Source organism: Podarcis muralis, chromosome 5, assembly GCF_964188315.1.
Source record: "Podarcis muralis chromosome 5, rPodMur119.hap1.1, whole genome shotgun sequence".
Lineage (NCBI taxonomy): Eukaryota > Metazoa > Chordata > Lepidosauria > Squamata > Lacertidae > Podarcis > Podarcis muralis.
The window spans coordinates 81,687,324-81,712,555 of NC_135659.1; the positions used below are offsets into that span (position 1 = coordinate 81,687,324).

Sequence of the window (25,232 nt, forward strand, 5' to 3'; positions counted from 1 at the left end):
TCGCAAAGCGGAAGGGAGGGAAAGCGAGAGCGAGCTGGAGACTCCGACGGGCCGCCTAAGTGACAGCCGCGGGGCATGCCGGGAGGAGTAGTCCCGCCGGCCGGAGAAGCCGGGATTGGCGGCGCGCTCCGCGCTGGGCGGCGCTATAAATAGCTGCGAGAGGCCTGGTTGGCTCCTCCTCCTCCCCCCCCCACGCCGTCGCGTGGTGCCGTCACTTCCTTCCCGGCCGGAGCTGGCCCCGCTCATTCTCTTTAGTGTTTGCCCTGTGTCTGCCGCCGCCGCGACTCGCTCGCCTTCCCCCCCCCTTTCCCCGGACCCCCCCCTCTTCGGCCTGCCAGCTGCCCATGGACTGAGCCGCCCCACGGCCCGCCCGCCAAGACGAGCCGGCCCGGGAGCCGCAGCCCAAAACAACCGCCAGGTGAGGGGCGGAGAAGCAGCGGGCGGGTGGGCAGCCGGGCAGCCAGGCAAGGCGGGCGTCCCTCCCAGCCGCCCCCCGCCCGCCACTCCTACCGCGGCGCTGGGATATGTGGGAGGGGAGAGGCCTCGGCCGGGCCTGCGCTTGGGGTTGGGCCTGTGGACGGGGCGCGGGAGACGAGGCTCGGGCCCCTCAGGCGGCGGCCGGGGTGGGGGGGCGCGGGTGGGCTGCTGGCAGGTGGGGGGCTCGAGGCTGCAAGGCTCTGCCTCCTGTTATTTAGGGGAAGGGGTCCGTGGGGAGCTGGCTTGAAGACCCACCACTCCCCCGTTCTTTCGACTTCGACCCGCCTTCCCTCCTGTCCGTCCCGGGCTCTTCCCGCCGCCGGCTCGCTCTGCCTCCTTGCTCTCCTCGTGTCCTGCTCGTGGGCACCTGTGAGAGAGCAGGAGGCCGGGCTTGGGGGGCCTTTCCACCCCCCCACCCCGTGGCCTGATCCTGCAAGGGTCGCCTTACGTTTTCCACTTGGCCGGCGCTCCTGTTAACAGGGATCTTCGCCGCGCGCATAGCAAAGTTCGTGGCGGGCAGGAAGAGCGTAGGAAGGGAAGGTTGCGTTCTGGCTATCCCGAATTACCTGTGCAAAAAAAGGGGAAACGGGGTAACTGGTGACAAATCTCTGCACAATGGGCTGCAGTAGTACACGTCTCTGCCCCAGCTCTTCATCTTGCCTTTCTTGATCGGGTGAGATTGTGCAGCCTGCTCAGCGTTTCTTGATAGTCATGTGCATCGTGTTCTTAATATGTACATGCCTTGCCGAGTTCCCTGATGTTCTCGTCTTGTACCTGTGCGGGGCAGGTGGTAATGCTTCTCTATCCTGGGTTGTGTCAGTTGCAGGGCATGTGCTTTCTCATTTCTCTGGTCAAGAAAATAACGCTGGAGTGTAGAGCCTGTAATTTACCGTATTTTTCGTCCCATAGGACACACCTAATTTTTGGGGGGGGAAATAAAGGAAAAAACTCCCGCAGGGGTCCCCACGCTGCGGATGTCTTCCTGGCGCGCCGGGTGCTCTGCGGCAGGCTGCTATCCGCAGCGTGGGGAGCCCTGCGGGAACTCCCGCGGGCTCCCCAGGCTTGCTGATAGCTTCCTGCACACCGACCCCTCTCGCTCTCCAAGCTTCAGCGAAAGCCTGTATTCGCCCCATAGGACGCACACAGATTTCCCCTTCATTTTTGGAGGGGAAAAAGTGCATCCTATAGGGATAAATCCTGTAGTGTTTACTGGATCACACTTTAGTTGCTTCAGGCTTCTCCCAAGACTTGCTTTCTCCAAGATAGCCTTGGAATATTGCTGTCAAGTTTCAGTTTAATTGGAGGGAAAGTCTTTTCTGTTCTCGCTTACAAACATAATGCTTTCATCTCCTAATGGAAGTAATGAATGGCTTAATGGCTCTAATGGTTTAATCTTTTTCCACTATATATGCCCGCAAACTTAATTGGTCTCCTGTCGTTTAACTTTAGCAATATGAGCAAGCTTTTGATGTGTACTCTTTTCCACTTCAGCCTGGAACCAGAACCACTTCTGAAACTTAAATAGTTTTGTATTTGCATATGTTGCTTCATTTTTGGTGATATGAATTTTTCATTTTATTTCAAAGCATTTATATTCCACTTACTACTTCAGTGTGCAGCAGTGTGCAGTCTAAAAAAGAAAACAATATATCTTTAATACATTAAAACAGAACCTGAAACTAGTAAAACAGCATTATAAAAATGCATAAAAGCAAATTCAGAAGATTCAAATATGTGAAGCATAGTCAGGGGAAGCCAGGGTGAAAAGATACGTCTTCACAAGACTTCTGCAGCAACTGATGGTTGCTGCTTCACATACAGCAGAAGGAAGGGCACTCTGCATGCCTGTTTTTGGGTCACCACCACATGATATTCTGTAGGATGCAGTGCCACAAGTTGAATTTCCTGAGATGATCTAAGAACAGTGGCAGGTAGTCTTTTAGGGTTTTTATATATTAACAGGACCTTGAACATGCTCTGGTACTGATTGGCAAGTTCAGGTGTAATATGTGCACATCTTGGTGCTCCACTCAGCAGCCTGGCCACAGCATTCTTCACCAGCTGCAGGTTTTGGACCATTCCCAAAGGGAGCCCCACATAGAGCACATTACAGTAGCCACGTGAATCACAGTAGCTAACCTTGTCCAGGAAAGAGCATAGTTGGCATATCAGCCTAAGACTGTGCCCCAATTTGATGAGTGCTTCTAGTGGTTTCATATAGTTCCATCAGTACGCCCATGAAAGGGGCAGGTTCATCATTTGGGGGTGTTCCTGGATTCAGTACTGTCACTGGAGGCTCAGGAGGCCTCAGTAGCTGGTTTTGCCTTTTCTCAGCTCTGGCAGATTCACTTTAGGACAGAGAAGATTTGACCACAGTATTCCATGCTCTGATAACTTCCAGAACGGATTATTTCAACATGCTTTATATGGGGCTTCCCTTGGAGACGACTTGGAAACTTCAGTTGGTCCAAAGTGCAGCAGCTGGAGGTTCCGTTTAGATCTCCTATAACCCCTCTTTTAAAACAGCTGCACTGGTTACTAGTTCATTTCCCAGCACAATTCAAAGTTCTCTCAAGCCCTATTCAACTTTGGGCCCCAAATATCTGAAAGACCACCTCCTTCCCTACAGACCCTCTTGCATGCTGAGACCAGCAGAAGGGACACTCTTGGAAGTCCCTGCAGGTGACAGCCAGGAGAGGGCATTCCTTCCCTACAGACCCTCTTGCATGCTGAGACCAGCAGAAGGGACACTCTTGGAAGTTCCTGCAGGTGACAGCCAGGAGAGGGCATTCCCTGTGGTGGCTTCTAAACCCTGGAATTCCCTCCCCACAGAGTTATGTCTGGCACCTCCATTATGCACCTTCCAAAACGCTGTATAATGGAGGTGTGAATCTTTAGGACCCACCTTGTTTTTATTATTGCAACTTTAAACTGTTTTAAATATTGTGCTTTAATGTTCTAACCTGCCCTGGAACCTTAGAGTGAAGGGTGGGTAATAAAAAAATATTAATAATACTAAACAGGGGGAAGACACATAATCTCCCAATCCAGTTCTCTGAATCAGTCCTGGTGAGTAGGAATTATAGCGAACAATACTTTGTCACAGCCACATTGTCGCACTTTAGTATATGCTTGAGAACTTGAAAATATTTTAATACTGTGGGTTTCATGGAATTGTAAAGCTAAATCCTGTAGAAGTTAACGTAGTCAAGAGACCAATGCGATTTTTGATATATTTAAACTATCAGTCTGGTTGTTTTAAGTCATGTTCTAAATAGCGCTGTATGGTGACCCTACAAAGCAAACACTTGATCAAATAGATATTTGACACTGCACCAGAATGTTTAACATTTTTTATTAAATTCAGCTTTGCTAGACTGTATTCTGTGCTATATATTATCAGACATTCATACCTGACTAGTAAGATGCTCTCTCAGATTAAAGCTTCAATCTTAATAACTCTTACTAGGAAATGTCGTATAGAACTTAGTGATACTTAATGCATGATAGGACTGTGAAAGGAGAAGGAAGTGATCTCTAAGTGAATTTATGCTTTTGTGACACTAGTAAAGTCATGTTCCAAAGACTTACTGGGGGATGATTAATGCATGGCCTGTATATCCCTTGATTACACAACATCTGACAAACAACTGCTAAGGGTGTGAACTGAATCTGTTGAAAAACATTGTTTAGGAGTAAATACAGATCTATCTGTGATGGCTTATTTATACATGTTGTGTGAAGCTGCAGTCAGCACGTAATAAATGCAAATGTGTGAACTTGTTTGTAAAACCTAGGCTAACATTGGTTTTAGGCATATGCAACAGTGTCTGAAGTGCAGTGTGAAGAATTTGTCCCTACCAGTTGCTCTGCTGCTTAGCAAAACTCTTAAGTAAACTGAAAGCGGTTGCAGGAACAAACTGAAGTGGGGTCATAGAGGATATTCCTTCGACACTTCCTTGAGTAGTATACCATGGGATGATCCATAACATCAAAATTAGGATGGTGGAGGTATGGCCTTGTGCAGTGTTCTTCGATCTTGGATCCCTAGATGCTGTTGGACTACAGCTCCTGTCATCCCTGACCTTTGACCATGTTTGCTGGGGATGATGGGTATTGTAGTTGAACAATATATGCGAACAATATCTGGGGCCCAAAGGTTAAACAGTAGTCTAGTCTAGTGTATGAATACTGCCCCTTGTGCAGACCTGTTGGATGAGAGGAAAGAGAGAGGGGCTGAAATGGAATTGAGAGCAGAGCTAGAGACTTTCTGTGGACCAAGCTTGCTCACCCACCACTGCTCCTTCTGCTGCTTCCTCCCCCTGAGTCCTAGAATTTAACTTGAAGTTTAGCCTACAACATGGTGCCTCCTTTTGTTGTCTTTTTTTACTAAATATTTGTTTGCTTTTCCTTTTTCTCCATTTTATTATCTTAAAAGTTGATAGTGCTGCTAGTGTGGCCTACCATAGAGCGTCACAACCTACCAGTTGTTGCGCATCTACCGTACATGGCCTTACTTATTGTGCTATTGCAGACAGCCTGAATTGAGTTAGGGTGGCAATTTCACCGGTCTCAGAAGCATTAATGCTTTTTGCCTTTAGCATGGTGTGCTGTTGAAAGTCTCAAAGAGGCAGGAGGTGTTTCCATTTGTACAATTGTGCAGCTACAACGAAGGGATTGCTGCAGGTACCATCGGTATTAGCCATCAATTTTGGAATTGGCAGTCTTTCTTAAAATATGCTTACCCTGCTATCTTTGTGTTTGGCAGACTGAATTCTTTCCATTTCAAAGCGATTGGGTACCTTTTGACATGGAACATACAGGCTAAAGGGACCAGGAAATAGTGTGTGTGTATTTTGTTGTTTTTCACTTTTCACAACTACAGAATGCATTCCATCAGGGAACTCACAGGTACAAATCTTGCTCGAATGAATGGTAATTGAGCCAAAGCACTGATGCATACCCTTCATTTCACTTCCTTGAAGAATACCTATATAAGTCAGTTGCAACAAAACCAGAGTCTTGTAGAGAGGCTTAACATTGGGCAGATTTATTATGGCATAAGCTTTTATTGATGCATCCAGTGGCTTTTGCTGTAAACAATTACCTGGTTCCCCCATATTTTTATTGGGATATTTCTAAACCACAATATTTTAAAATACCATATTGATGGACAATAAAGGTACAACAAATAGCTTGAGACAAAAACCCCCGAAAAAAACCTAGGTTCCCCCCTCCCAGTTTTTCTGATCTGGTCCCCTCCCACCACCACCACCGGTATGCCTTTCGCATATCTAGATATTGCCTGTCTTTCTGGGGAAACCTATAAAAATAGCATCCAACGAAATGTATACAACATCTCAGCCTGTCTTACTTTAGGGAGTAGACTGTAGACTGAACAATAAGGCAGTTCTTCTTACCAGTTACTGGTAATTCTTCCCTGATCTTTTTCTTCTTTAATTGCTTTTTATTGAGTTTTAAAATTATTATTCATATACATATCCCATTCACTCTTTAACATATATTGTACACATATTTCAACCAAACAATAACAATATTTCTTTACAAGTGACTTCCCCCCACCTCAGTGCGGCTTCTTGTTTCTTCCTTCTCTTTTCAACTGTGTTGTTTTTCCTTATTACCCTTCTCTTACACAATATTTCTTATCTGTTCTTTACTTTGCAAAATTTAGTCGAAACGTATCAAGGATTTTATCTGAGAACGGTGTTTTCTATATAATCTTTTACATCTGAAGGCAGCTCAGTTTAGGGAAGTTTTTAATGTTTAATGCTGTATTGTGTTTTTAACATTCGGTTGGGAGCTGCCCAGAGTGGCTGGGGAAACCCAGCCAGATGGGCAGGGTATAAATAATATATTATTATTATTATTATTATTATTATTATTATTATTATTTATTATACATTCCCACTCCTTTTTAATTTTTTTTTGTTTGGTTGGTTCCTAATTGCCTCTGTCATTTATGCTATTTCCAAATACTAACACAATTTGATTTGCCATTCTTCTTTTGTTGGTGTCCTATCACCCTTCCAATTTCTAGTGATTAACATTCTTGCTGCATTTGTAGCATATAGGAACACCTTTTTTAATCATTTGAAATATCAATTGTCATAATGCCCAGAAGAAAGGCTTCAGGTTTCTTCTCAAATGTTTTTTGAACATTTTAAAAAAATTCGTCATAGACAAAATTCCCCCCAAAATTAATTTTGTCACAACCCCACCACATGTGGTACATTGTTCCTTCCCCTTGATTACACCTCCAGCATACACTTGGCTTTGATATATATATTTTGGCCAGTTTGCTGGGGGTTATGTACCACCTGTATAGCATTTTCATGAAGTTTTCTTTTATTGTGTAGCAGGCTGTAAATTTTAAACCCTTTTGCCACAATCTTTCCCAATCCTCCATCTGGATGGAGTACCCAATTCTTCCCTGTTCTATCCCTTTTAGCATGTCATAGTATGAGCCCCTAGTCATGTACTATCCAGCACAATGAAAATGTAGTTGGTATATCTGAAGTTCCTGGGGTTTTGAAGGAACAGTGTTCTTTAGAACCACAAGAAGATTGAACTCTAGGTTATCTGTGTTGGTAATAAGTGAACCCCTGAAAATGTTGACAATAAAAACATTCAGGACCCCACAATGTACATGTTAAGACCTGAAAATCCAATCTTGGGGAGTATGCTTGAATCCAAATGTATTCTCTCTCTCTTTCTATACACACACACACACACACACACACACACACACACACACAGTGCATTGGCAAACATATAGCACATACCACAAATATATTACTGAGCATAGCACAAATTATAGTGGTAGTAATGTAATCTTGTAGTGCCATTAAGATGGCTCTTGCAAGCAAACTAGCAAAACATGAGGGGAGAGGTAGGTTCTTCCTCTGTCTTGTAGTCATATTTAACACTGACAATCTGCACTGTTAGGAACATCAAAGCATGTCCATGTTTTTAGGAAGAGGTCTGGCCAGTTTTGCCTGGAGCAAGAGAGAACTTGATCTGTAAGCAATTGGTGAATAGTTGGGCAGATTGCAAACTATTTTTTGGCTTGCAGTGTAGTTACAGAGCTTCTCTAGTAGATTATCTAACATGTAAAGCTGCTGTTATTTCCATTTCAAGTTATTTGCTACCTGTTATTGCATGTGACTTGTGTAAATGATAGACATAAGACACCTCTGCCCCTAGGAATGTAAAGGTTAAACGTTCAGGCAGTCAGGAAGCAAGTACTTAAATTCTCACCAATTATTCTATAGTATCTTAGAACTTTGAAAGAAATGTAGACAAATTTCTTGGTAGTTGGCAAGTGTTACACCAGCATGGGGTTTTAATAACTATAATAGACCCCAATATTAAGAGGCTGCAACCTATTTGGACGTGTGTACTACGAGCACACTATTGTATAACCACCTGTGTGTGAGCTCTTTACAGGCTGTTATGCTAACTTGATAGATCATGTTCATACATAGCCTATTGAAGTCTTGACATTTTGCCTTGCTTGCCTTGGTTTTTAAGAGACTTTGAATATAACTTTTTGGTAATAATGATCCCATGGTACAAGCATATGTCAAAGCTGTAGATTAGGAGCGGGGAGCCTTTGGCCCTCCAGATGTTGCTGAGCTACAACTCCCATCAGCCCTAGCAAGCAATGCCAGCATCTGGAGTCCCACAAGAGTAGTGTATGTATGGCATCTTCTACAACACACAAGAATAATGAATCATATGTATAGGGTAGCAATTTTTTCCCAGCAGGATGTGTGTGTAACAAGCTGGATGGAGATCAGGAAGGGTCTCTAGAATCTTTTCATCTTGAGCTTTATTGTAGTCACTAGCATCCCTAATCTCCAGTGACAAATGTGTTGTCTTTTAAAGCATTGTCCACTATATCCTTGGCAGGTCAGTTTGCTCCAGTTTGTGGTACAACTTGGCCTTGTTGCTGATGCTCCATAAAACTCATAGCTAGCTACATATCTCCACATATTGCCTCATTTGATCTGTTTGTCTTGCAGAGGAGGAAGCTGTATGCCTATTTTGTCTAACATCTCCACTGTTACATATCAGGACTGGTGTAGCCATCTTTTATGCTCACAACAACATTGACTAGAAGTGAGGAAAAGGGAGATCTGATAGGGTGACATTCTAACCAAAATGCATTCCATTTCGCTAGCCGCTCTAACTTTATTCTTCATGGTCATCAGATTTCTGCAGTCTACCACTTCCTTTGTACAAAACAGTAAGCATGTCACAATTATGTTCGGGCACAGGGCAGTTGTTTAACATGAGGATGTGTTGCAGTAACTAACTTGGATTAATCTAAGGCATTTGCCATGAAGAAATTACTATTTAAATAGGAATGTTCATGAATGTTCTGTAACTTTTTAAAAAAGTGCAGCACTGATCAAAGTATCTGTAAAAGCTACTTTTTGAAATGCACTCAGGCCTGATTTAAGTTCGCACAGCTGGTTTCACTTAACTATGCATGATTGGGCATGGCCGTCATCACACTTCAATTGGGTCTCATTCCCTATAAAATGTAGAGAGTTGACACACCTGGAATTCACAGCACAAGTGTGTTGGTGTGGTTGAAGACTTAAATCAGGGGGTCATTGCTACACTAACTGCTTATAAACCTGCACAGGTAGGTTTCTTGCACATTCCTGGCATCATATTTTAATGGAACCTATGAACAATGAAGTATTATTTCTTAGTTCCGCTTAATCCTAACAGGAGGGGACAGCAAGCTTTGAAATCTCAGAGCAGACTGCCTTTCTGTTGCCAGAGCAGAAAGACATGTATTATCATTGTGAGCTTTATATGTGTGTACTTATATGTGTGTATAATTCTGATTTGTGCAGGGCTGAGAAGAGGCTGTTAATAGGTAGCACCAAGATACAGTTAAGAAGGCACGGTTGCCAAAATTAAACACAGTTCAAGCATACCTACAGGGCTTGTTTTGGCAATATGGAAACAAGACTCTCTGTTCTCTTTCTTCAGGATCAACAACTTGCTGGCTCTAAAGAGGAGGCATCAAATATTGTCATTTAACCACCTCAAAAATGTTTGGAATAGTGAAATGCTTCAAATCAGCCTTTTGGGGAGTGAACTGGCTTTGTTTAGATTTAGGTTTATTCAATTTATGAATCGCTTCCAACAACAAAAAGCCCTGAAGCGATTTGCAGCAAGAAGGTAATACAATATTTAAAATGCACAAATATAAACATTCAGATTAAAAACATCCAATTGATGATGCCCAGGAAGACAAAAACACCTTTGCCTGAGGCCAAAATGACGACAGAGTTGGTGCCAGGCGTGCCTCCCTTTTGAGAGTGTCAAATAATTACTGGCTAATTTTTAACTGTAATGGGTGCTGTCTCTTGAAGACCCTCTCTGGAATGACTTCATAGCTAATACTTCTGAAAAAGTAAACATTTCTAAACCTTTCAAAGCATATGTGCTGAACAATTTTATCTAATGAGAATTTTTCTCCAAATGTTGCTCCTGGTAATGTTGATAAGTAGTTCATTGTGGAATAGTATAATACTGTACTACTCAAAAGCATCTTTCTAACGTTCTCCCCTTTTTCTTTTGTTTATAGGCAATCTCCAACATATAAATCCCCTTGGAACTAAAGCTAAAGCTACACTGTCCCTGGATCACTTAAAGGTACAGGAAGTTGGGTATTCTGAAAATCCAGCAGCTCTTTATCACTGGCTGATATTTTGGGGTGGACACAAGTATATGGGAGTTCTGTTGCAGTTTCCTATCTTAAGATGCTGCTTTAATGTCAGTTGTATCCAAAGCCATCAGTACTTGAGCTGAGCAGACATATGCACGTCTCCCTGCTGCAGCACCCTCCTGCACCCTCAAAAAAAACTGCCGTGGGTGGTTAGAGAAACTTCTTCTCAGTTTTCCCATATCCTGGCTACTGCTTCCCCCAACACTTGTGTCTTCTTTCCCTGTTCCATTACCATCAACAGCATCTTTGAATCTCTTGCTTCAACAATATGCCATATATAAGGATGACACACTTTAAACCTGAAAGGGCGTGGACTAGTCTTCTCTAGGTATTGGGGATTGCTTGTGAAGGGTGGCTTAGAATATACACAGGCCTGTTCATTTCTCTGGAGTATTAACTGCGTTCTGCAGCACATTTCCGATACCTGATTCTGGTATAAAGCAAAAGAATAATAGACTACTGAAATCTGTAATCATATCTTTGTTAATGTTTTATTCCTTCATTGAAACAATCCAAATAGTGAGGCAGTATTCCTGCAAATGGGGGCATGTGTTTTCAAGAGTATATGCTCTAGGTGTGTTGCTCTCAACAGATTGTTAGGGGGCTGTGCATGTTAAAGCTGATGCCTGCATTCAGCAGAGAGCCAGTTTTTGTCTTTTGTGTATATCCAGGTGACTCAGTGCTCTTAATGTAGTGGTGAGTCATTCTAAACAGATATCTAGAGGGCAGGCCTCAATTGCATGTCAAGATAATGGGATGTGTCCAAGGTTTTCTGAAAGGGGCAATCTGTAAGGGTGGTATGTGCATGCTCGGCCATTTTATAGAAAAGGCCTTCAACTAAGCAGTTCAGCTAGCGCAGTTGGTTTAGGAAAAACAGGTTTACTCAGTGACACATTCAGCTTTTTAATCTCTAATGCAAGATGTCCTTGCCACACGTTTGTGAACATGCTCTGTCTTAAAATGGCAACTTGAAATTTTTATTATTGAACCTAATATGGAGAGAACTTCAGGCAAGACACACACACACACACACACACACACACACACACACACACACACAACTCCTTGGCCAAAGGCCTGGCTGGTGTGTGTGTGCTCTTTGTACATGAGTGAAACCTGTAGCCTCTTGGGTCCCTTTCTTGGAAATGTAGGAACATACCAGGTCAGGCCATAAGCAAAACTAGGCACAACATCATTCACACAGTTACCAGTTATGCAGATGGCTTTTTAAAAGGAAGTTTCAGGTGCAAGGTCTGATCCAGACCCTGAAGTTGAAGGCCCGTGGCTTTCACCCTTTGTTCCCTGCTGCTGTCCCAATAAGTGTCAGCACAGAGTTGGGGGTAGAAGTCTATTATATTCATAGCTGGGGGTGGAAGCTTTCCTCCAATGCAAATAGCAGGGCCTAATCCATATTGGGACCCACAGCATAGGGCAAAAGGCCAAAGCCCCTTTTCCAGGTGTAAATCAGGCTCCTGTACCTGCAGTTTGTAGAGCTGATGATTGTGCTAGTTTGGTCCTTTTTGAACTGGCAAGGCTTCTCCCTGTCTCTGTCAGAGATGTCCCTTCATTTGCTACCTGGACTTTATAGCTGGAGATGCCAGGAGTTGAGCCTGGGACTTTCTGCATGCAAACCCTATGCTATACCACTGAGCACTTAGTGCATTAAGGGTAGTATGAGGTACAACATGGCCCAGCTGCTGCTGGGCTGTAAACTCCTGGCTACTAGTGAGCTATGGTCCCTTAAGCATGCCCAATGTTGTTTCTGATGGTCATTCATAGCTTTAAAAATGACTGTTATGGGAGCTGTGCCTTTTGAAGCTGAGCCAAGCTATTGTAATTTACAGGAAGCATTAATGCTGAGTTGGAAATCAATAAAATCCTTAAAATAGTGGGTGCCATGTTAAACATAAACTTAGTAAAACAAAGCTGTAAACCCTTTTTCTCTCTGGATCAAAAAAACCTAGCAGCATGCTTTTGATAACTTCATTTACAAGCATAGTATTGGTTTCTTTGGCAATGAAATTTGTGAACTTGTCAGAATATTAGAAGACTTTGGTCTGTGGTGCTTCACGTGAGTCCTTTCTGCACATCTCAGGCTAGCATGTTGAGCCCAGCATGCTATTTTGTATGTACAGGTATTAGAAAATGTTTGCATGCTGGAGAGCATTCCGTTTCCTTTCTGCAGTCCAGCATCAGATTCATGAAGTGAGACTTTGGATTGTGTATTTCAGCTCTTAGATGCCAATTCATTGTGTTGAAAATCCATTTGCTTCCACTGGCCCATAAACCCTTGTCTGCCTTTTCAGAAGTACGCGTCTTTCCTAAAATCCTTAAGAGGCAGTTTGCAGATCACTTTTGTCTTTGACTCATCCTTTCTAAATTTGGAAGCCTATTCATGGCATCAATTCTGAAGGCCCACAGAATGCTTAGACAAATTGCTACTATTAGCATCCAGTGATTGCTCATTTTTAAAGCCAGGACCTTTGCTGGTTCAAGATAAATTTTTAAACGTCTACAGGTTTTATTGGGAGACAGAAATTGGACTATGGTAACTTGACATTAGTGCCTTGTGTTTGCTTTCATCACTGGGACGATATAAGTACTCAGTTCACCAAGCACTACTGCTCTGCATGCAGTCCTTAATTCATTCTTCTTGGCTAACACAAATGAAGTGTGTTGGATTGTGCCCAGCATTGTTTCTGGTCTAGAAAGGTTGCCTGCTAAACCTACCATTTGCAGAAAGCCTGAACTGTCGTTTTTCCAGTACTAACTCCTGAGCAGTTGACCACATGCATGCTCAGTTTGGCATTCATTTGACAGCACAGGTTTATTGTATCCAGGGTTCGAAATTAGCAGGGCTCCAGGCGCATTTTGCACCTAAAGTTTCTCCATTTACAAGCACCTCAAAAAGTCTGGGTGCCATTTTTTGCATCTGGCTAACACTCGAGGATTACTGAAATGTATGTGCTTTGAAGCTTCGAAGTGTATGTCAAGGATAGACAATATGTTAAGAAGTTTAACAATAAAGAGTGAAGTGTTTTGAGAGCTGAAGTATGGTACATTTTTACTGTAAACACCAAATTAAATATGTATTAACAGTTTCTGTTAAAATGTAATATTAACCATGTATCTCTTATGTGAATTGCATATTAGTTCATGCTTATCAAAATAATAAATAAAAATTTATTTATTTATTGTTGCTGAGCCACCCCCCCAAATGACACTTAAACATTCTGTTTTGGTGCCTACAACCCAGCTTTTCTATCCCAGTTTCTAACACTGATTGTATCCAAATGGAAGGCTTGTGTAGACTGTACGCACTCTACCTGAAGTTGTGCAGGAGTACTTTTACTATTTTCCCAGAAAGCCAAAGATACTTGTAGAATAGTCTTATAAGTATTTGTCCTTAAATACATGACACAGTGTAATATGTGTTGTTCATCAGAGGTTGTATTTACCTAATTTTAAAACATGCTAAGGAACAGATAATTGTTATTACCCGGTATGTCCTGATATGTAAAACCACAGAAATCAAAGATGGTGTACTTTCTTTTTCCCATGACTGTAAGGTGTTGGTGGGATCTCAATTGAATATTTTATGTGGAAAGGTTTGGAAGCAATTGATTCTCTCCTTTTTCTTTTCTTTTTAAGGTAAAAATTCAAGCACTTGCACAGAAATAGCCTGCATTCAAAGCCAAGTTTACCTGCAGCAATTAGCTTTGGATGGAAGTCAATATGTCTCAAGTTCAAATCCAGAATCCGTCTGCTGCTCTTTCTAGCAGCCAAATACTAAACAAGAACCAATCACTTGCACAGCCTTTGAGTATTCCTTCTCCCACTAGTTCTTTGCCCTCTGAAAATGCAGGTAGACCTATTCAAAATTCTGCTTTACCCTCTGCATCTGTTACATCTACCAGTGTAGCTGCAGGTAAGCCTGAAAATTTATTTGGTATATTTCAATGATAATGTGAGTGTCAAATGCCTTAAAAGAAAATGCCAGGTCCTAATACCCATGCTGTTCATATTCTGCTTGTTTAATGAAGTTGTTTTGGAAATAGTGAAAATTATAAGGAGAAATGTTTGATGGAACAAACAGAGATAAGATTAAAACAAATGGCTAAAATGGCTTTATAAATATTTTATATAATCAAACTCACTGTTCCATCGTTCTGGTTCTGTACAGTGTTTTCTGATCATGGGTTTAGCCATGAAGACATGTTTAACAAGGATTGTTCCAGAGAGCTTCCTTTCTAATATAGAGTGGTTTATGCTAGTAACTTAACTGTAGTTAAGTAATTTACTACTAATTTGCTTCATTGACTACATGTGTGCATTTGTCCATTTGCTCTCTTCAATCTGGCAAACTAAGGTTTCAGGTATCCCTCCAAACGAAAATTGCAAACTGATATAGAATATCTATGGAATGTACACACCCATTGTGTGTTTATCATCATGGGTGGTGGCATAATTCTTAAATAGTGTGGCATTCCATAAGCACTGACCATTAAAAATGTATGGCATTTTGATTGCACTGTTCTGGTCATCTACAGCCTCTGGCCACTAGATAAGCCTAGCTTTGTACTTCCAGAACCCCTTGAGAATTTGGGGAAGCAGGAGTTAATGGCAATGCTCCACTCAAGGCTTATCCTGAGGCTACAGATTACCAGTTCTCTGTGCAATTAAAGTGTGCCTCATGTGATTCCACTTTCAGAATATTGAATCCTGGAAGACACAGAGCTTTCATGGGTTGGGCTCCCTTGTTTGTACAAACTAAGCTTCTGTAAGCTTATTGGGCTTTGTGTTCTTGTTTTCTTCCAAATTGGGATGACTGGCAAAATGGAAACTATACCTGGGACGTAGCACTCAAATGGGACCCCCTTTTTAAAGAATATGACAGAGTAGAAGCAGAGACAATTAAGTATTAAAAATGAGAAATTAAGAATATAAATACCTGTGAAGCAGCTTCATTCTTAGGGAGAGAGAAGCTGTCAGATTAGGACCAAATATGTCCTGGCAGTGGAGGAACTTTCTGAACAGCTTATGCTGTGTAGGTTAAACAAGAGGCCTATGGCTTTCAAACATCAACTTGAGGATGCAGACACCTAGCTAGTTTTGTTGCAAAGCAAATTAGTTTGATCTTTCCTTATTTTGCAACTGCAACGTTCACTCGCTGTCTGATCCTTAGAGTTAGTCTTACAATCAACTTTTATCTGGCATTTTGGACAACTAAATTAACATTCTCTGAAACCAATTTACTTTGGGCATCTTCTGTAGAAAGCCGCTTAATTTTATAAGTCTAAGCTTCTGTGCGGTGTTTTTCCAGCTTTGAGTGCTAAAGTCCTTAAGTGCTTCTGTGAATGTAGAATAATACTGAGAGATCAGATTGATTTCTCCATGCTGAAGTAGCTATTGGTCTTTTTTTTTCAGTTCCTTCTAACATGGCAAACCCCAAAGAGAAAACCCCAATGTGTCTTGTGAATGAGTTAGCCCGTTTTAACAAGATTCAGCCTGAGTATAAGCTTTTGAGTGAGCAGGGTCCAGCTCACTCGAAGGTAAACATTGCCTGTCTGACTTCCATATTTATAGTAAAACGATGGCTTGTGTGTGTGTGTGTGTGTGTGTGTGAAGTAAAACAAAACGTGAGAGGTTTGTTAGCTTGACACAGCTTCCAGTGCACAGCTTGATTTTATTTTTAAGCTGGTACTACTAATATAACCCAGTATCCAAACCCAGCTGTAAAAGAAAACGGAGGGGGAGGAAATAGTAAAGGAGAAGTCCAATAAAGCACACTGTTTGGAAATGGCAGCATGCAATTCAGAGTACTTATTTTATCATTTATAGCCTTGCATGGCCTCAGGCCCTGCATTCCCACAAGAGCTTTCAAGGTTTCCAGATTTCTTTGCTTTAGGAAGCAACTTACTGGGCAGCATTCGATAATGTGGTAGGGAGGAAGGGCCTTGGAGGTCTCACTGTGTGCATGGTAGCTCCGCATACAGCCTTCTGGATTCCTTTGGTTCTGTGTATTACTTTCACAAAGTCCTTGGCCACAGTAGAAAAAACATTTTAAATACATTGGATACTTTTACAACAATTCATGCGACTTTTCTTTCCTATGGTTTAATAGTGTTTCATGAAGTAGTTGTTTTATAGTAGGCATGTCCAACCGGTAGATTGTCTTTGGTAGATCACTGGCTCCCTCAAAGAAGCTCTTTGACCTGAACCCCCCAAAAGGGGGTAGATCACTGCCAGTTTTTTTAACTCTGTGAGTAGATTTCAGTCTCTTGGGAACTATTTACATAAATATTGCAAAATTAATGAATGTTAGAATGATGTCGGAATGAAGTTAAGAGGTTTTTAGCAGCAATGTTATAAAGGAATATGTAAAAATGGATTGTTAACAGGTGATAATCTAAGGTTATAATATATTAAGATAAAGGATTAAGATAAAAACAAAGAGGGAAAGGATTTGCTGAATTAACTAATTGAACTGGAATACAAAAAAGGGAGGTGTGAGGAGGTCAGGGAAACAAGGAAACGAAAGACAAGATATAGAAAGATTGATTTGTTTTTAACTGTTTTTACATTTCTGTATTTTGTATTTTTGTTTTATTTTTCTTATTTTTGTAACATTTTGAAACTTTAATAAATATCTTTTTTAAAAAAAAATAGATTTCAGTCTCTTGGGAATTGGCCACCCCTGCTTTAGAGTGATCAGTGTCGTACCTGTGCCTTTTGACCTGTGTGTTTTCAGACTATTAAAATATCACACGCATGCAAGATCAGGCGGTGAGTTGTTGCAGTAAAGACTTATTTCTCATTCTTAGGTGTTTACAGTGCAGCTGACTCTTGGGGACCAGCACTGGGAAGCTGAAGGAACTAGTATTAAGAAAGCTCAACATGCAGCTGCTGCCAAAGCTTTGGAAGGGACGAGATTTCCTAAACCTACAGCTCGCCCATCACGTAATGAAGGAAAGAACCCAGGTACATACAGCTAACATGGGTTGTACAATGATGTGAGCCATCACTTGATGTTGCAGTGGGAACTGCACACCTAAGCTGCCCCTGAATTTGCACGTTATATAATTGCATCCTATGGCGTGATGATCATGTTTAAGTATTTGTAACAAATCTTTATATGCCGTGTAATATAAAAAAATTCAAGGCCGTTTACACGGAAACAATAAAAATACAATATTCAATAAAATTTCCTAAAGAACAACAAAAAAACCTATATATCACATGACAACAGCCAGTTCCTGGTTATATGACAGCCAGAAACTTCCCAGTACCTGAACACAGGTGTGCTAAAGTAGCATACAATTGTGTCGGCTGATACCCATTTGTGCAATCAGCTTTTAGCCCTCTGAATCCAAAGTTCTGTGGTTAAAAATTCCGGATTCCAGAATGCTTCCACTACTTAGACTTGGAAGGTTTTGCTTGGCATTATTTTATTAATTAATATATTTGTATCCCACCCTACATCAGTTGATCTCGGAGTGGGGTACCTATTCCATAAAACAGTTAGTGCAATAAAACAGGATAAAATGTCAATCATCAATCAAACCACATCCTAGGCAGGTCCCACTCCAGACTATATTTGGCATGACCCAAACACCAGGGTAAACAGGCTTAACCTGCTGCCAAAAAGAATCCACCACTGGTGTCTGCTGAGTATCCAAGTTAGACTAAGTCATGCTTTTATCAATAAGTCATGGTGCCTTTTGCCATCTTTGCCTCTTGCCCCTGGAATTTTCTCTAAAGCTGAATGGTGTATGCATTGTTAGCCTCGACAAGGGAGCAGGAATGTGATAAAGTGATGGTGCAAAGTTACTACTTAACCTCCCAGTTCTTTTCAGGGTTTCACTGGAGCACAAAACCTTGATAGTTCTGTTTATTTTCCATATTCTCATCCAGTTTTTCAGACATACATTGTCTCCCCAAGAGGCTCATTTAAAAAAAGAGAAGAGACATGCCCTGCCATTAGACTTACAGACTAGAAAGGCAAGGTTTACAGGGGCAGGGAAGTAAAAGGCAAAAGAGGAAGATTGGTTCAAGCCCAGCACAAAGTGGTGAGCTACAAGCATTTATATCCAGGTTGGGCCAAGTTGGTTTTCCTTTGCTGGTGTTCTTGCTTGGACATCAATTGGTTGGGGTAGTGTCTTCTTTCCTCTTGTTTTTGCAGTCTCAGGCAGCTGGGAAGCCAAGTGTTCTTTCGGCAAATAAGATGGGGGAATAGAGCTTCCAGCAACTCTGCTTGTTTCGGTTGCTCTCCAGTTGCCATGATGTTGTTTGCGAGGCAGTGGTCCGGCCTTCTAGTAATCCTTGATTCCCAACAGCAGAGACTAGAGTGTGCCACCCTCCAGCTCTGCAGCCCCAGGAGAACTCTTTAAGTATCAGTCATTTTACTATTTACAAAAAAGGAGCAAACTAAAAACCCAGCGCTGTCTCAGGGAGAAATTTAGTAATGTTACCCAAAGCCTGTATCATGAGTAGCTTGAGTCTGAATTGACCTAAAGACATATAATTGTAACTTAAACATAAAAATAAAGTATTGAAGGGAAACAGGATTTACTTTGCACTGTGAAAGTGATATGGACAAGGAATTGGCTAGCTTCTTAACTTTATGGCTGCAAGGATTGTTACCACTTAGAATTGGAAATATTTGTAAGGAGCATTGATGGACGCTTAGTACAAAAATAAGTGGCAATTTGCAGTGTCTGAGAAGCTGACTGAAAACAATTCATTTGAGCAAGGGACAAATTAAAAAACTAATAAACTCATTTTCCATTGTGTGGTATGGCTTTCTTGTGCACATGAACTGAGAGAACACCACCAAACTGGTCATGGCATGTGCAAGTATATATAATTCAAAGCCAGTCTGGACGTTCACTTCAGAATATTAACTCTGTTCTTCCTCTACTGTGCTTCGCCTAGTAGACCCTGTGGAAAAACCAGAAGAGTAATAATGGAGCCATGGGGCCATATGGAACTAAATAATTGTGCTAGCTTAAGGTGTGCCCTGTGTCATCCCCAAATCTGCTCCAGAAGAGGGCTGGGGGCTCCCTGCCCCTTCTGGTGTCGCAGCAGCCATTCCCAGGCCCTTGCTTCCCACTCCAGCTTCACAAGCTTTCCGGAGGGATTCCCAAGCGACCCTTGGCTCCTCGGCACCCAGTAAGGCTGGCAAAAGCCAATAAAGGATTTAGGAGGGTAGCAGAGGGAGAGGGTTCTGTTGCAAAAGGGACAATCCTTGCACTGATTGAACATATCACTATGTAGAAAACTACCCATATTTCATATGGTATTTTCATTTCTGTTACCTACATTGGTTTTCTTTATTCTTCTTATGTAAAAAAAACAAAAACAAAAACATTCCACTATATAATACTAAATATTTCCAAAACTGAGAAAAGATAAGAAATGTATACAAATGCAAACTTTCTGCTCTGTCTGAAGTTATTTACCCAGGAACAGCCCCCAATGTTTGCAGAAAATACTATTGTTTATTTACACCATGCTTGCAGTAAGTCAAACAGGGATAAATGGAAACAGGAAGCTTTTCCCATGTCTACCAGACTTCCACTGAAAGCACTCTAGGCAACAGGTTAGTCTCATAAGAAAAGGAGATGGCTAAATGCATATTTGACATGGCCAGCCCAGGTCAGCTACAGTGAGGCAGTTTCAGGCTTGATCCAGTTGTAGTGTGTGCAAATAAGGTTTCCTAAACTTACACTAATGCAGGTAGGAGGCAGTTCTCTCCCCTGGCTACATGATGGACCATTAACACACCTGGCTATGATTGTAACAAATTCGCCAGCAAAGAAATCAAGCAAGCAGCTAACTAGGGAGAGACTTAAAGTTTAGAGGAAAAAGTTGGTTTGCCTGAAGAAGCTAACACAATTTAAAAGACTTTTGTCACAGGGAGTGCAGAAGATGGCATCGTGCTCTCTTTTACCAGGTGATGATAATCCTAGAAATTGGGGATTAAATGGTAGGTTGCAGGACTTGGTTGCCCATAGAATAATAACCCTATGAGTTAGTTGTAATTAGCTTTCCTTGAAGGGAAATGACATCATTTTGATGCATGGAATGAGCTTGGAAATAGGTAGTTTGTGCCACCAAGATCTTGGATGTGCTGTGGAATTTTTATTTTACGTTTTCCCTTTTGAGAACAGATCCCCATGCCATGTCACAAACTGCTTCCAAAACTCCTTGGCGTCAAGGGAAGATTGCTAGGGATGGGTGGGTAAGGGGACGCTGCTGTTTTTGACAGTTCACAACTTACATAGACTTTCTGAAATGTGTGGGTCTTCAGTAAATCTCCCAGCTCCTTGCCTTTCTCTAATGTCCCTGGCTCTGCTGCCATCTGTCCTCAACTATGGTTGCACTTGCCTCTCCATACCATGCTTTTTAGTCTTCCTTCCCAGCTTTGTTTTAAGCAGTTTCCGGGGGGGGGGGGGGGGCTTAGATAAGAACATGCAGCTTTAAGATACCAGGCAGCAAAATCTCCTGTCTTCCCTTAATTTGGTTCACAGTAACACATTTTCTACTGATAGACATTGGTTCTATTCTATTCTATTCTATTCTATTCTATTCTATTCTATTCTATTCTATTCTATTCTATTCTATTCTATTCTATTCTTTTCTATTCTTGATAGACATTGGATAAAAGCCTTATTCAAGTGTGCTTTATTGCATTTTGTTGCTTTTTATCTGTAGAATATGAGCTTTTAAAACTCATATTGCCGGACAGTTGTGTAAGTCTCTGGGGAAATAGTGATATTTAATCAAGACAAAGAAATCTAGAGAGCTATTTGTGGCTTTTGAGGTCTTTCAGAATCTTGGATGGAGTCCAGAGAGCTCCATGCATGTGCTTAATATGCCTCCTTGCACTTGTAAAGGATTTTGGGGGGGGGGTTCCCCTTCCAGCTGCAACCCCTTGCACTGCACCAGATGCTGCTATGGAACTTTCTCTGACCTTCATAGTGACTTCTGAAGCACATAGGCTATGGCTTGGGGTGGTTCTTGGGAGCATTGATGCTGGAATGCTCCAGCTCACTTGAAGCCCAGGTGTAGATTTTGGATTTCTGCCATTGATTTTAATTCTCCAGAATTGAGAATTTGCAAACTGTGCCGCGGTACTATGCAAATAAGAAGAGGCTGGCAGTCAGATAAAAGACCAATGTGGGCAGCATGTGAGCTCTCAGTGAGGGGAAAAGGTGTTTATATTAAACCAAGCATGTGTAATGCAAGCTTTTGTAGTAATGATAACCTTCAGTTTGAAGAACAGCATGTCTTCTATATTCTATGCATATAGTGCTAGGCTTTCCAGTCAAATGCCAGTATTTAAATATCAGTTTGCAAATACAAATCAAGTTATATGCTGCAGCAAAAAAATCTATTCACATGGCATTTGCATTAACACTTGGTTTCTGTAAAATAAGCATGCCTCCCCTGAACAAATTTAAATGACAAATTGCTTTCTGTCCTTATTTAATACACATGACCTTCTCTCCCTACCACCCATCCCTTTGATGCTTCTCAAGTTTACTCCTAGCTATCGAGGGAATGAATGTCTGAGGCACAGTGTGGAATTCCTCTGACCTCCACCTTTAACACTTGCTTTATCTTCTTCTCTTTAGATAGTGTAACCCCCACAGTGGAGCTGAATGCGCTTTGTATGAAGCTGGGAAAGAAACCAATGTACAAGCCTATAGATCCTTACACAGAGATGAGGTCCACTTACAACTACAGTATGAGAGGTGGCGCTTATCCCCCACGGTATGTCATGCCATTATTCACTCTCCTGTAATGAAGTCCTCCGTTCACACTCTTTCAAATTCACAATTTTGGTGCTTCTGAAGAATACTGCACTTGTCTTCCTAGTATAGTGATTCTCAGACTTATTTCTCTGGGCCACACTTTCAGAATAAAGATTTGCTTGTGCCATGCTGCACCTTTTCTTTTCTTTTTTTATAAGAAATACATTGAAAAACAAAAAGGAACAATTCCTACCAGGGCTTGACTTAGAACAGCAGAACACAAGTGCTTTATAGTATGATCACGTGACATCCAGAAAGCATTAAACAAGGCAGCTACATAAGAACATGAATCATTCCCAAAATATAATTATAAATGAAGCTCTTACATATGTACCTTAAGTACGTTTATGATCTTGCTTTTGCTGAGTAATCTCATTTATATTAGGTCTAATTTGAGAGAACCAAACTCTCATCTCTTCATCAACACAAAGAATCCTTTCCCTTTTCTAATCTTTTGTATTATGGCAGGCTTAATCATTTTGTCAGCTATTGTATGTGGTTTATTATTATTAATTAAATTTGTATACCACCCTTCGTCCGTAGATTTCAGGGTGGTTTTGTCTGTTGAGCAGCCAATTCAGCCACTAGGTAAGATATCATTTGCATCTTATCTGAGACTTCTACTCCTTTCTCAAAACAAGATCATTGACATTTCTGCTGTTCCAAAAGCCTTTCAAAATATTGAAAATTCTTGTTTGCCAGATTTCCATGTTTGACAACAGATGTCTTCATCTTGTCTTTGCCCATACTGGAATTGGAAAAGCTTCCCACCACGGCAAACACGTGGCTGAAGGACATTTTCCTCTCCATTCCATGTGAAATCAAGACTCAAAATAGCTATCCGCATATTGTCGACAAGCTTTCTTGTATGGATGTTTGCTTGGGCCTTCTACCGGAGTCAAATTAAATGGGTCTTCTCTAGCACTCTGTTCGAACGGTGATTTTGGATCACAACTAGGATTGTCCTCAATATCACTTGAAGCTTTTGCTCTCATTTTTTAAAATATATCTATCCATATCCTGCACATTAAAATAAATAAATTGATACTCCATTATACTACACTAAAATGTTAAAATATTTATTTGATGATTGTTACTGAACCTTCCTGCCGCTCTTGCCATCCTCTCCTGCCACGCAAGTGTGGCATGCCACACCCTTTGAGAAGCAGTGTCCTAGGACAAGCAGGTTTTATGCATGAGCTGCACAGACAGTTAAAAGGCAACCATTCAAAACATCTGGTTCCACAATACAGTCATACCTCAGGTTACAGACGCTTCAGGTTGCGTTTTTTCAGGTTATGGACCGTCAAAACCCAGAAGTATTGGAACGGGTTACTTCCGGGTTTCAGCGGTCGCGCATGCGCAGAAGACCAAATCGCACTTTGCGCATGCGCAGAAGCACCAAATCGCTACCCGCATGTTCACAGACACGCCGCTGCGGGTTGTGAACGTGCATTCCGCACGGATCACGTTCTCAACCCGAGTGTCCTCTGTAACGGCCAGCTATTGCTGCACTGCAAAACCCCAAATCTGGATCACCAAAATAATACCACGGCCTTCCCAAGCTTAGCTATAGTGAAGAAGAAAAATTGGATGATTCAGCTGTCCAAAGATCCATTGTATCTGAAATAGGGGACACACCAGAGAAAAGGCTGAGAGCCAAGATCCACTTACAGGAGCAGAATTTTGGGAGAAGGAGGGGGTTGCACCTCTCAGCCTTTCTAAGTACTACATTTGGTGTAGCGGATGGGAGTACGCCTGCTGCACACTATTGGAGAGTGAGAAGGTTGGCACTTTGCCCCCAAGCCAATTAAGCCACACTTCTACAGCCTCAGTCTCCCTGGTGAGGCTTCATAAACGCTTTTAGAACTCTTTATTTAAAGCACCCCATTCTCTTTGTTTCTAGATGCAAAGGGAAAACTGGTTTCATGCCGTCTTACCCTTTACTTATAAAACTCTTTACAAAATGTCAAGGTCGTATACAGCAACGTATGCAGATACAACAAAATATAAAATACTATTGAAAAATAATAATTAAAATCACTGGCTCGACTTAAGAAAACGTAAACAACTGAATAGGCCTGCTGGAATAAAAAGGTCTTCCAAGGACACTTGAAAACTAGCAGCAAAGGTGTATTCCGCAGAATGGGACTGGCGACACTAAATGCTTGAATTCTGGTTGTAACCGGTCGAACTGCTGAAGAACTAACACCACTCCTGGATTATCTCTGTGATCAAGCTGAGATATAAGGGCTCAGGTTGTCCTTAAGCTATTATGGACCCAAGTTGTTGAAAGGAGCCATGAACCCTTTTCTTCTTTTTTCTTCTTTTTTGCTCCCAAATCTTTTCCTTTGCAGTGTGACAGACATCCCTGCAACCTCCTCCTCCTCCAAAAAGCAACATCATTCCAAAATTTGAAAACAAAAGCTAGGAAGTGAAAATCGAAGGATTTGGGGGGGCGGATGGGGGCACACTACACTAAACAGCCAGTCTCCTTTTTCTTGTAGGTTTGGTTGGCCTAAATAAAGTGGGCAGAATTTACGGGCCTGAGCTTGTAACTTTTTAAAAACAAATGTTCTGTTGAATGCAGCCGAATATATTAATAGCTTAACTTGCTGGTTGAGTTCAGAAATGTTTAATCTGTGTTGGTAGCTTTGTGCTTCTGGCTTTAATGTTAATGCTTCTAGTCATGCAGTGTCTGCACTGTAAGTGCTGCAGTCAAACTTTTGAGGGCCAACAGTTGATGCATTGTGTTCAGTGCTGTTTCTCCACTTAACGCTTTATTTGAGCCCTGTCTGCTGGCAAGGATGACCTTGTACACCCCCCTCCAGGCCTGAAATGTCAAGTCTTTCTCTTTTCAGGTACTTCTATCCATTTCCTGTGGGACCCTGGCTCTACCAAGTGGAGCTCTCCATCGGGGGACAGCAGTTTCACGGGAAAGGAAGAACAAGACAGGCTGCTAAACATGACGCGGCTGCTAAAGCACTGAAAATCCTGCAAAATGAGCCCTTGCCTGAAAAACCGGAGGTAGTATGTCTAAAACATAGTAGAAGTTAACTGTTTTGAAATTAGCTTTTTGGTTTGCCCAAAATGCTGTTGCTTTAATGTGTGAAGGCTTGCACTCACGTATTTTTCTGTCGCTTATGATGAGCATGTCTGTGGCA

General features: G+C 41.8%; 1 protein-coding gene across 3 annotated transcripts in view; it reads left to right on the forward strand.

The window, feature by feature from the left end:
• Positions 1-231: 231 nt before the first annotated feature.
• Positions 232-25,232, forward strand: part of STAU1 (staufen double-stranded RNA binding protein 1) — a 39,298-nt gene continuing 14,297 nt past the window's right edge. For 2 of the 3 annotated variants that reach the window (XM_028735159.2, XM_077929272.1), the window contains exons 1-8: positions 232-418; positions 9,508-9,699; positions 10,109-10,176; positions 13,901-14,177; positions 15,677-15,801; positions 17,074-17,230; positions 21,889-22,027; positions 24,930-25,095. In XM_028735159.2, the coding sequence (XP_028590992.1) occupies positions 13,973-14,177; positions 15,677-15,801; positions 17,074-17,230; positions 21,889-22,027; positions 24,930-25,095 (792 nt within the window). In that variant the 5' untranslated portion in view covers positions 232-418; positions 9,508-9,699; positions 10,109-10,176; positions 13,901-13,972. The remainder of the gene's footprint in view (positions 419-9,507; positions 9,700-10,108; positions 10,177-13,900; positions 14,178-15,676; positions 15,802-17,073; positions 17,231-21,888; positions 22,028-24,929; positions 25,096-25,232) is intronic. The other variant, XM_028735158.2, reaches the window with a different exon arrangement.